Raw genomic sequence first — 13,120 nt, 5'->3', positions numbered from 1 at the left:
GTGCAAAGACAAAGTGACACCCACTGTTGACTGCTTAAAGCCCTCCACGGCTCCCACCCCTGCAAAATGAAGCTCAAAATCTTCCTTGGAGCCCTCAAGGTCCTAAGTGATTGCTGGCTTATCTCCAGCTCAGACCACCTGCCTGGCAGACCCAGCACCACATCAGAGCCCCACTGCCACACTCCATCCTCATGCCTCTGCCACCTGCTGTCCCACAGGGCTCTCCATGGTCAGGACCTTCACTGGGAACGATACCCTTAAACCAGCCATTCTTAAGTGTGGTTTGGGGAATTCTGGGGGTCCCTGAGCCCTTTTCAGAGGATCCATGAGGTCAGAACTATTTCCATAATAACATGAATGTTTGCCTTTCATACTCCCATTCTCTTGTGGGTATATAGAGAACAAAAAGTTTGTTGATCTGGTTTTAGATTTCACATTGCAACTAACCTTTAAGAAACTACTCTTTGTCAAGTTTTGGTGTAGTATCAAAGAACATTCACAATTATATGAAAAGGCTATTTAAATGCTCTTCCTTTTTCCAACTACATATCCATGCATTTTCATATAATCTAACGAAAACATTTCATGACAGCTTGAATGGTCAAGAAATGACAATCCAGCTGTCTTCTATGAAGCCAGACCATTACAAGATTTGCAAAACTGTAAAACAGTGCCACTCTTCTTTTATTTTTTTGGAGACAGGGTCTCACTGTTGTCACCCAGGCTGGAGTGCAGTGGCACCATTATGGCTCACTCATGCCACCTCAACCTCTGGGGCTCAAGTGATCCTGCAGCCTAAGCATTTCAAATAGCTGGGACTATAGGTGTGCACCACCACACCCGGGTAATTTTTTCTTTCTTTCTTTTTTTCTTTTGAGACAGTTTCGCTCTTGTCACCCAGGCTGAAGTGCAGTGGGATGATCTCGGCTCACTGCAACCTCCGCCTCCTGGGTTCAAGCAATTCTCCTGTCTCAGCCTCCCGAGTAGCTGGGATTACAGGCGCACACCACCACACCAGGTTAATTTTTGTATTTTTAGTAGAGACGGGTTTTCACTATGTTGGCCAGGCTGGTCTCAAACTCCTGACCTTAAGTGATCTGCCCACCGCGGCCTCCCAAAGTGCTGGGATTACAGGCATGAGCCACCGTGCACAGCCTAACTTTTTAATTTTTTTGTACAGACAAGTTATCCCTATGTTGCCCAGACTAGTCTCAAACTCCTGGGCTCAAGTGATCCTCCCACCTCGACCTCCCAAAATACTGGAATTACAGGCATTAGCCACTGCATCTGGCCACGCACCTGGCCAGGAAATATAGTTTTTTATACACATACAGTTTGTTAACACATTCTGATTTTATTATTGTTATTTTTAAATTTCTGATCAAGTAGATACCAATAGATCTAACCTACATAAACAAAAACTCCCTTGATTGTCCTCAGGATTCTTAAAAAACAAACAAACAAAAGTTCTTGGGGATTCTTAATAATTTTTGGCTGGGCGGCCGGGCAAGGTGGCTCAAGCCTGTAATCCCAGCACTTTGGGAGGTGGAGACGGGCAGATCACAAGGTCAGGAGATCGAGACTATCCTGGCTAACACAGTGAAACCCTGTCTCTACTAAAAAATACAAAAAACTAGCCAGGCGAGGTGGCGGGCGCCTGTAGTCCCAGCTACTCGGGAGGCTGAGGCGGGAGAATGGCGCGAACCCAGGAGGCGGAGCTTGCAATGAGCTGAGATCCGGCCACTGCACTCCAGCCTGGGCGACAGAGGAAGACTCTGTCTCAAAAAAAAAAAAAAAATTTTGGCTGGGCACAGTGGCTCACGCCTAGAATCCCAGAACTTTGGGAGACTGAGGCGGGGGGCTTGCTTGAGCTCAGGAGTTCAAAATCAGCCTGGACAACATGGCGAAACCCTGTCTCTATAAAAAATACAAAAATTAGCCGGGTGTAGTGGCATGTGCCTGTAGTCAGTCCCAGCTACTTGAGATGCTGATGTTGGAAAACTGAGCTCAAGAGGTCAAGGCTGCAATGAGCCATGATCATGCCACTGCACTCCAGCCTGGGAGACAGTGAGACCCTGTCTCAAAATAAAATAAAATAAAATAAAATAAAAATAATTTTTAGTATAAAAGGAGGGATCCTGAGACCAAAGCTTGAGAACCACTACCTTACACTAAGCCTGCTCAGCAGGAAGAGTTGAGCTATAATGTAGTTATGCCTCTACTTTTGCACACCGATTCTACCAAATTAATGATCTTTTCACATGCCTGTCTCTTCCACTACTCTGTGCACCTCCTGATGGTGTCTATTCATCTTAAACACTACCCCCGCCCACAACCAGTGTCTGGCACAGAGCAGAAATTCCAGATAAATGAATGAGGTAAGAGATAAGCCCATGTGGACAGACATCACAGGCTGCGGAGTGAACAGCCTGCAGATGTTCACACGATGGTTGGATAAATAGATGCGTTATTTTTTCAAACGGACTCAAGTTGTTACTGAGACTCTGATCTGAATTTAAACATAAAAGATAAACATTTTTAAAACCCAGAAAGTTCAAACAAAAAATTAACCTAAGAAACCATTCTGCTGTTTCTACTCTGTTAAACTTTCAGGAACATATTTGCAAGCAAATAACCAGTAAAATAAATCATGCCAGTGGATGCCATAGCTTTAGCCAAAATGATTTGCCACTAAAAAGTGAAATGTGGCCTGGGCCATATTCTGAACAAATAGTCCAAGAGCCAAGAGAAGCAAACATGCATAAAATACAAAACACTATAGTATTCTAAGAATGAAGAGAAGGTCATACCCTCAGGGCAAGGACTACCAATGAGCATGCATTTCCATTTTTGTTCCCCATCAAAATCAGAACAAAAGCAGATTGCACTTGAGAATCCAGGCCACAGCCATAGTGTTTGCCTTCTGGTTTCATGATTATCACGCCACTGTTTTCTTTTTCTTTTTTTTTTAAGACGGAGTCTCACTCTGTCACCAGGCTGGAGTGCAGTGGCACGATCTTGGCTCACTGCAACCTCCACCTCCCAGGTTCAAGCAATTCTCCTACCTCAGCCTCTTGAGTAGCTGGGATCACAGGCACTTGCCCACCATGCCCAGCTAAGTTTTGTATTTTTAGTAGAGACAGGGTTTAACCATGTTGGTCAGGCTGGTCTCGAACTCCTGACCTCATGATCCGCCCACTCGGCCTCCCAAAGTGCTGGGATTACAGGCATGAGCCATCATGCCTGGCCCACTCTACCATTTTCATAAGTCAAGCAGCCCTCCAGCATATCTGGGAGCAGCCACTTGCACAGCTCATGGAGTGAAAACACCCATGCCCACTTGCAGTCTTGGGGTGGAAAAGATACGTTGTGTCTCATCCCCCTCTTTGTCTCTGACACATTCTCTTGAAAAATGAGAAGAAGGAATCAATGCTGGATGCAAGGTTGGTGCCTTTAGCAAAATGGGCTTCTAGGCGAAGGAGGACGACAGCGAATGCTGACAACTAGGGCAGGTGGGGGTGATGTGGTCCGTGTGTGTGTATCAGAGGGAGGAAAGGAGGGAGAGAGAGACTTGGAGCCCAGAGAAGCAGTGTGCTTTTCCAGGCAAGTGTGTGGTGGCTTTTCCTGAGACCAGCCCCATCAGAAACCCAACTGTGCAGCCACTGCTGGTGATCCAGAAATCAGGTATCTTGGCCAGGCATACTGGCACATGTCTGTAATCCCAGCACTTTGGAGGGTCGAGGTAGCAGATCACTTGAGGCCAAGAGTTTGAGAGTAGCCTGGCCAACATGGTGAAACCCCGTCTGTACTAAAAATACAAAAATTAGCTGGGCATGGTGGTGTGCCCCTGTAAACCCAGCTACTCAGGAGGCTGTGGTGGGAGATGTGCTTGAACCCAGGAGGCGGAGGTTGCAATGAGCTGAGATTGTGTGCATCGTCAGTTTTATATATATATATATATATATATATATAGAGAGAGAGAGAGAGAGAGAGAGAGATGTTGTTAATCATCTTGGAATTTGTTTTTCAAAACGTTTCAATTAACATATTAAACACTTCCCACTCATTTTCACATTTGCAAAAGTCTTGTTTACATCACTATGGAAACAAGGACTTTCAAGAACCTGGAAGATCTATCACTGGGGTCCTCATTTAGTTAACATCAATAAAGATTCTGACCTCTGAAAACAGGGCTCTTTAGGTCCCTGTGGTCCCTGATTATAATTTCAGATGCTGCTGAGGCTACCAGGTCATTGGGCAGTTCTCTTAGCAGCCTTTGTAGGGGGTCAGATTCAAGTGGCTGGCCAACAAGATACAAATGTCAAATACAGTTTCAAAGAACTTATTAGAATGATAATTGTGGTAAAGCTTTTCCTTACTGTGTTACCTCATTTATTCCTCACAGAAATGTTCCAAGGTTGGCATTCACATTTCCATTTTACAGATGATAAAACTGAGCCTCAGGGAGGTTATATCACCTACGTTATATCACATCTATAGCCTCAGGGAGGTTATATCACATCTGGAAAGTAGCAGAGGCAAGACTTGAACCCAGGTCAATGCCAAAACTCATTCTCTTGGCACTACCCAACCTTCCTATAACCTCCACAAGCCAGGCTTACCAAGGCCCTTGTTTAGAATCAGCTGATTTATACGTTTTCTGTATGTTTTCATGACATTTTCTTTCTCTAGGAAACATGTTCACTGGATCAGATGAATAGACCCCTGGCATTTTCCATTCCTAATACCTCGATTCAGCTCACAATGTCCCCGCCTCTCTTCTGGGCCAGCTCTTTCTTCCCTGCTGCCACGCAGGGAAGCATTATTAACAGATCTAGCTGGGCAAACCCAGTACACAATTTTCATAACACCTTTGCCCAGATAGGTCCAACAACAAGGACATTTCAGATGAGAAATCTTGCCCCGAATATTGGAGAAAAGCCATGAGCTTCAGATTCAATTAAAGCTTCAAAGGAAAATTTATTCTGAAAACTCGTGTGCAACCATGTCCTCAACTCCAGATGCATTCACCACCGGTGAGGACCCCAGGCCCAGCACATCCAACGAGGACCCAGGGAAAGGAGAGCTTCCCAAACAGTCACCAATCCCTGTCCCTGAGCCCTCCCCGAACCACCCCCACCTGCCCACTTTTGGGGGTGGGCACTGTCACTCACCCAGAAGGGCCGTCTGCGGGTGGGTCCGAGCGTGTCTGCCTCTAGAGATGGACCTCCCACGTGACCGCTCCCTAGCCTCGGCGGGGAGGAGGAGGATCTGTCCGAGGAACAGCAGGAAGCAGCCTGCGAGCATCTTTTCCATTTTCAAGACGAGCAAGAGGGGCAAGGCTGTGACAAACACAACACGGGAAGGCGGCAGGGTGAGATTTCTGGGTCTCCCTGAACTCCAGGAGCGGCAGGCCTGCCGCCCCGCCTTTTCAGAGTTCAAACAGGCCACTTGTACTCAAAATGCTGTTTGTGTGTTCGGTCTTTGAGAGCTTAAGTAGCCCCCATTGGTAGGCTCTTCTTGGACACTCTGAGCAGGGCATGCATAGTTGGAATTTTTCATCACTGTAATCACTGTAAGACTGAATGGAAAACTTGAGAAAAATCTATCCTGAAGTTTCTTATCAGCTAAGTTCATTATCAATTACTCATAGTCACATTTTACATTTTGGATTTGAACAAAAAAAAACTATTATATATCTGAGAGTTCCAAGTAACAATATTCGTTCAGTCTAATAATAGTAGATGACACCAATTGGTTTATATAAATTATACATATAAAATTAATGTGTAGTTGACAGAAAGTAGCATCACATAGCCAGCCTCCCTGCCTCCCTGTCTCCCACATACATTTATTACGAGAGTGTTGGCACAATGGTTATGGGCTTTGACTCTGGTATTAGACTGAGGCCATGTGCCAATCCCTATTATAAATTCTTTACCTATATTAACTTGCTCAATTACCTAATATTATTCCCACATTCCCATAAGGCTCAGGAAGGGTCAGTGGCCTGCCCAAGGTCACACACAGTTAGCAAGTGTCAGAGCCAGAATTCAAACCCAGGGTCAAGGCTGGGTGCCATGGCTCATGTCTGTAATCCTAGTGCTTTGGGAGGCCTAGAAAGAAGGATTGCTTGATGCCAGAAGTTTGAAACCAGCCTGGTCCACATAGCAAGGCCCCATTTCTACAAAACAATATTTTTTTAAACTCATTTAAAAAGTAAAAAAAGTCCAGATGTAGTGACTCACACCTGTAATCCCAGCACTTTGGGAGGCTGAGGTGGGCAGATCACTTGAGGCCAAGAGTTTGAGACCAGCCTGGCCAACATGGCAAAACCCAGTCTCTACTAAAAATACAAAAATTAGCCAGGTATGGTGGCTCGCGCCTGCAGTCCCAGCTACTTAGGAGGCTGAGGCACAAGAATCGCTTGAACCCAGGAGGCAGAGACTACAGTGAGCAGAGATTGCACCACTATACTCCAGCCTGGGTGACAGAGCAAGACTCTGTCTCAAAAAAAAAAAAAGAAAAAAAAGAGTAAAACAAATTCAAACCCAGGACTAACAGGTCAATTTTCCAATGCATTGATTAGTAGAAAACTGAAAGGAAAACCCCCAGAAATCAAGTCACAAAAAGCCATAGTTGTTTCCTTGTCAGAGGCAGGGACAGGGCAGGGGTGAGGCAGGGACCATGTTTCAAAACTTAAAAAAAAAAAAAAAAACCTCGCTATTTCAGCGAACTGTTTGTTCAGCAAATTGCTTCCAGGAATTGACCTGGGAATGGACCTGGGCCTGTCAACCTTCAGAGTCCAGTTTTTCACACTTGCTGTGTTGAACTTGCTCACTATTTTTAATATAATTTTACTATGCCTTAAGATTATATTTAAAATAGTGAATGTTTATTTAGCATCTCCTATGTGCCAGCCACTGGGCCAAGTGCCTTCAACGTATTAAGTGATTTAATTCATAGAGTAACTCAGAGAAGTTAAGTAACTTGCCCAAAGTAACATTGCTCATAAGAGGTGAAGTTCCAGAACCCACTAGCTCAGTGGTCCCCAACCTTTTTGGCACGAGGGACTGATTTCATGGAAGACAATTTTTCCACAGACCCAGTCGGGGGGATGATTTTGGGATGATTCAAGTGCATTACATTTATTGTGCACTTTATTTCTATTATTATTACATTGCAATATGTAATGAAATAATTATACAGCTCAACATAATGTAGGAATCAGTGGGAGCCCTGAGCTTGTTTTCCTAAAACTAGATGATCTCATCTGGGGGTGACAGGAGACAGTGACAGATTATCGGGCATTAGATTCTCATAAGGAGTGTGCAGTTCACAATAGGGTTGATGTTCCTATGAGAATCTAATGCCTTAATTTGTGCAGCAGCAATTTTTTAAGAAAAGAATCTAATGGATTTAATGGTGCTGGTGATCTGACAGGAGGCAGAGCTCAGGCGGTAACGCAGGCGATGGGGAACGGCTGTAAATACAGGTGAAGCTGAGCTCGCCCACTGCGCACCTCCTGCTGTGCGGCCTGGTTCCTAAGAGACCACGGACCGATTCTGGCGGGGGTTGGGGACCCCAGCACTAGCTCACTACAAATAACTACTCTCCACACTCCCCTTTTTAAATCTTTTTTTTTTTTCTTTTTTTTGAGACGGGGTCTCACACTGTTGCCCAGGCTGGAGTGTAGTGGCGCGATCGTGGCTCACTGCAAGCTTCGCCTCCCGGGTTCACGCCATTCTCCTGCCTCAGCCTCCCGAGTAGCTGGGACTACAGGCGCCCACCACCACGCCCGGCTCATTTTTTTATTTTTAGTAGAGACGGGGTATCACCATGTTAGCCAGGATGGTCTCGATCTCCTGACCTTGTGATCCGCCCACCTCGGCCTCCCAAAGCTCTGGGATTGTAGGCGTGAGCCACCACGCCCAGCCCTTTTTAAACCATTTAAACTATTTTTTTGAGACAGGGTCTCACTCTCTCACCCAGGCTAGAATGCAGTGGTGTGATCATGGCTCATGGCAGCCTCAACTTCCCAGGCTTGAGCGATCCCCCCACTTCAGCCTCCCAAGTAGCTGGGACTACAGGTGTGAGCCAACACACCCAGCCTATTTAAACTCTTTACTAATTAGATTGGTCCCTTCTCATAGCTTTAACTCTGAGATTCCTTCTAAACAAAGGAAGAAAACAGAACATCTTGCCTCTTTCTCAAACCCTAAACTTACTGTTTACTTTCAAGCTGCCTTGCTATTTATCATCTCAGGGCTTTTGTTAGGCGTGGGAGGACAGGGTCTCACTTTGTCATCTAGGCTGGAGTGCAGTGGCACAGTAACTCACTGCCTCTTTGAACTCCTGAACTCCAGTGATCCTCCCACCCAAGCCTCCCGAGTAGCTGGGACTACAGGTGTGCCATCATGCCCTCACCTTATTTTATAAAACACTATTCAGTGTGTTTCATCATTTATATGTGATTTATTATTTTATTACTATTCCCCTTTCTCCAAACTGAACAGATAAAAAGTCCAGGCTTATTTGTTTCAAAATGTATACAACATGCTCTCAAGGCCCACTTCCACTCTGAGGCATTTGCACTCAAATCAAACACTTGGAATATGATGTGGTGTGTGATCATTTCCAAAAAACAAACATCATTGCATGTGGTTTGGGTTTAATGTGGATTTCAAGAAATGTTTGTATTTCCAAGTCACCACTGCTAACAAAAAGGCACTGAAGATAGGTGAAGAGTGAGCAGTTAAAAATAAACAAAGCAAAATAATGCTAGCTGTCTAACCCTGAGCAGGTTACTTACCCTCTCTTGACCTCAGTTTCCTCATCTTTAAAATGGAGATAACAGTAGACCTAATTGTTGTATAGAATAAATCAGTTCATATGTAGATACATTTAAAGCACTTCAAACACTGTCTGGCACATAGGAAGTGCTGAATAAGTGTTAGCTATTTGTTGTTGTTGTTGTTGTTACTATTTGGAGACAGAGTCTCGCTGTCGCCCAGGCTGAAGTGCAGTGGTGTGATCTTGGCTCACGGCAACCTCCGCCTCCCGGGTTCAAGAAATTCTCATGCCTCAGCCTCCCCAGTAGCTGGGACTACAGGTGCGCCACACCATGCCCAGCTAATTCTTTGTATTTTAGTAGATGTGGGGTTTCATCATGTTGCCCAGGCTGGTCTTGAACTCCTCACTCACCTCAGCCTCCCAAAGTGCTAGGATTACAGGCATGAGCCACCACACTTGGCCTGTTGTTGCTGTTATTATTATTATTGGTATTATTCTGTAATCAAACCAATCAATAGTATACACTGTTGACCGGGTGTGGTGGCTCACACCTGTAATCCCAGCACTTTGGAGGCTAAGGTGGGTGGATCACCTGAGGTCAGAAGTTCGAGACCAGCCTGATCAACATGGAGAAACCCCATCTCTACTAAAAATACAAAATTAGCTGGGCATGGTGGTGCATGCCTGTAATCCCAGCTACATGGGAGGCTGAGGTAGGAGAATCAATTAAACCTGGAAGGTGAAGGCTGCAATGAGCCAAGATCATGCCATTGCACTCCAGCCTGGGCAATAAGAGCAAAAGCAAAACTCCATCTCAAAAAAAAAAAAAAAGAAAAAAAAGAAAAGAAAAAGAAAGCATACACTTTTAATTTTGTCATATTAAGCCACTTAATGTATATTAGACAGATTTTATGCTTACTTATGTATATTATCCTAATAATGACATACAAATCCATAACTGTTAAATACACATTAGTATCTAAAAATATTTAAAACTTTCTTTTTATCAAAATGCAATGGCAAAAGGCCGGGTGCAGTGGCTCACTCCTGTAATCCCAGCACTTTGGGAGGCTAAGGCAAGGCAACATGGCAAAACCTTGTCTCTACAAAAAATACAAAAATTAGGCTGGGTGTGGTGTCTCATGCTGGCTCAATCCCAGCACTTTGGGAGGCCGAGGTGCGAGGTCAGGAGATGGAGACCATCCTGGCTAACACGGTGAAACCTCGTCTCTACTAAAAATACAAAAAAATTAGCCAGGAGTGGTGGCGGGCGCCTGTAGTCCCAGCTACTCGGGAGCCTGAGGCAGGAGAATGGCGTGAACTCGGGAGGCGGAGCTTGCAGTGAGCCGCGATTGTGTCACTGCACTCCAGCCTGGGGACAGAGTGAGACCCCGTCTCAAAAAAAAAAAAAAAAAATTAGCTGGGGAGGGTGGCACGCACCTGCAGTCCCAGCTACTTGGGAGGCTGAGACTGGAGGATTGCTTGAGCCCGAGAGGTCGAGGCTACAGTGAGCCATAATTACACCACTGTATTCCAGCCTGGGCAACAGAATGAGACTCTGTCTCAAAACAAACAAACAAAATGCAATGGCATGACAAGTCACAGACTAGTAGAAAATGTTTGTAAAATATGTTTCTGATCGATTATTTCTATCCAGACTATATAAATTCTTTTTTTTTTTCTGAGACAGAGTCACTCTGTCACCCAGGCTGGAGTGCAATGGCACGATCTTGGCTCACTGCAACCTCTGCCTCCTGGGTTCAGGTGATTCTCCTGCCTCAGCCTCCCAATTAGCTGGGACTACAGGTATGTCCCACCACACCTGGCTAATTTTTGTATTTTTAGTAGAGATGGGGTTTCACTATATTGGCCAGGCCAGTCTCGAACTCCTGATGTCGGGTGATCTGCCCGCCATGGCCTCCCAGAGTGCTAGGATTACAGGCGTGAGCCACAGTGCCTGGCTGGGACTATATAAACTCTTATCACTCAATTAGAAGAGGATAAACAACCCACTTCAGAATGTGCAAAAGATTTGAATAGTCACATCACCAAAGAAGATACATGGATGGGCCGGGCGCGGTGGCTCAAGCCTGTAATCCCAGCACTCTGGGAGGCCGAGGCGGGCGGATCACGAGGTCAGGGGATCGAGACCATCCTGGCTAACACGGTGAAACCCCGTCTCTACTAAAAAAAATACAAAAAACTAGCCAGGCGAGGTGGCGGGCGCCTGTAGTCCCAGCTATTCGGGAGGCTGAGGCAGGAGAATGGCGTAAACCCGGGAGGCGGAGCTTGCAGTGAGCTGAGATCCGGCCACTGCACTCCAGCCCGGGCGACAGAGCGAGACTCCGTCTCAAAAAAAAAAAAAAAAAAAAAAAAAAAAGATACATGGATGAAAAATAAATATATGAAAACATGTTCAACAGCGTTAGTCATTAGAAAAATACAAATTAAAAGCACAATAAGATGCCACAACAAATCTACTAGAATAGATAAAATTGAAAAGAGCATAATATAAGCTGGAATTGAAAAGAGTATAATATGACCTGAGAATATGAAAAAATTAAAAAACAATTTTTAAAAGACTGACATAACCAAGTGTTGGTGAGGATGTGAAGAAACTGGAACCTCGGTTCAGCACCGTGGTGCATACTTGGAATCCCAGAACTTTGGTAAGTCAAGGTGAGCAGATCGCTTGAGCCCAGGAGTTAGAGACCAGCCTGGGCAACATGGCAAAATCCCATTGCTACAAAACATACAAAAATTAGCCAGGCATGGTGGCACAAAGGAAGAAAACTTAGAACAGCTACTGGGGGGCGGGGCTGAGGTGGGAGAATCACTTGAGCCCAGGAGGTCGAAGCTGCAGTGAGCCATGATCACCACCACTGCACTCCAGCCTGGGTGACAGAGCAAGACCCTGCCTCAAAAAAAAAGAAAAATAGAAAGAAAATCTTACAGTGACTTGAAAACTAACATGAAATTTTCTAAAGTTACTTTAAGTAGAAATATTTTTAATATAAAATATTTTTAAATAAAGTAAATTAAACATAAGAAATTTAAAAAAGGAATTATGATGTTAGCTGTGGGCTTGTAAAAAAGATAAATAATAAGGGTCAGGCATGGCGGCTCACACCTGTAATCCCAGCACTTCGGGAAGCCGAGGCGGGCAGATCACCTGAAGTCAGAAGTTTGAGACCAGCCTGGCCAACATTGTGAAACCCGGTCTCTACTAAAAATACAAAAACATTAGCCAGGCATGGTGGCACATGCCTGTAATCCCAGCTACTCAGGAGGCTGAGGCAGGAGAATTGCTTGAACCTGGGAAACGGAGCTTGCAGTGAGCCCAAGATCACACCATTGCACTCCAGCCTGGACAACAGAGTGAGACTCTGTCTCAAAAAAAAAAAAAAAAAAAAAAAAAAAAAGATAAATAATAAAGGAATGGGAAAAGGATACTATATAGATGCCAAAATAAAATCAGTGTGGCAATATCAATACCAGACAAGATAGATTTTTTCCTAAAAACTGCAATGGCAGTGAAACAAAAAAAATAAAAAATAAGTCAGTGCATGTATCCATCTCAATGATTGTTTCTCAGTTTGGCATTTACAGCTGTCAGCATTTGAATATCAGGACCCATTTCTAACTGGAAAATGGAATGGTGTTTGAGAACAGTTCCTTTCATATATGGGCATCTGAGAAGAATTGCTGTGCTGAGAAATAGAGGTTAATTCAATCTGAACAGATTCCACGAAGCATTTGGGAACATGGAAAGAATATTTTAAAATAATACAACGGCTTTGACTTTTGTTTTAGCAATTTTTCTCTTCTCCATGGGACAATGAGTCTTTTCATTTAATTTTACCAAGGGGGTGGGGGAAGAGAGAGGGAAGGAGATTATTCTGTCTTAGCTACGGGTTCTTCTAAGCATCACTGTTGCAAGTAAATCGACAGGCGAGTAGAATTCCCTCCAGAGCCGGAACTGTATGCTGCGGTCCTTGAGACGAGAGGCCTGGTTCTACACACCTGCGTGACCTCACCTAGGTAACAGCTCTCTGGGCTTTAACTAGTCATCCATAAAATAAGAGGCATGGCCTGGGAGCCAAGTTTCTTCATCTAAGCCAGACCATTGGCAAGATCCTGCTATCCTGAAGAAGGTGGCAAGATCCCCTCTCCAGTGGCAACCCCACCTCCAGACAAAAAGAGAAAGGGGACAGGACACTAATATTTATTAAGTGTCTGGATGGGCTGGCCAGTGAACTGGGCATTTTGCACAGTATCCTCTCATTTGATCTCCACAGTCATTCTGTGAGGTGGATGAGTTCCAAAC

The 13,120-nt window shown here is 44.7% G+C and overlaps 1 protein-coding gene across 4 annotated transcripts in view; it reads right to left on the bottom strand.

Moving 5' to 3' along the window:
* Positions 1–13,120, bottom strand: part of MATN2 (matrilin 2) — a 169,139-nt gene that overhangs the window by 145,682 nt on the left and 10,337 nt on the right. For all 4 annotated transcript variants that reach the window (XM_015145762.3, XM_015145763.3, XM_015145764.3 and 1 more), the window contains exon 2: positions 5,175–5,342. In XM_015145762.3, coding sequence (XP_015001248.3) covers positions 5,175–5,316 — 142 coding nt within the window. In that variant the 5' untranslated portion in view covers positions 5,317–5,342. The remainder of the gene's footprint in view (positions 1–5,174; positions 5,343–13,120) is intronic.

This window comes from Macaca mulatta, chromosome 8, assembly GCF_049350105.2.
Source record: "Macaca mulatta isolate MMU2019108-1 chromosome 8, T2T-MMU8v2.0, whole genome shotgun sequence".
Lineage (NCBI taxonomy): Eukaryota > Metazoa > Chordata > Mammalia > Primates > Cercopithecidae > Macaca > Macaca mulatta.
This window is presented reverse-complemented; position numbering and strand designations above follow the sequence as displayed.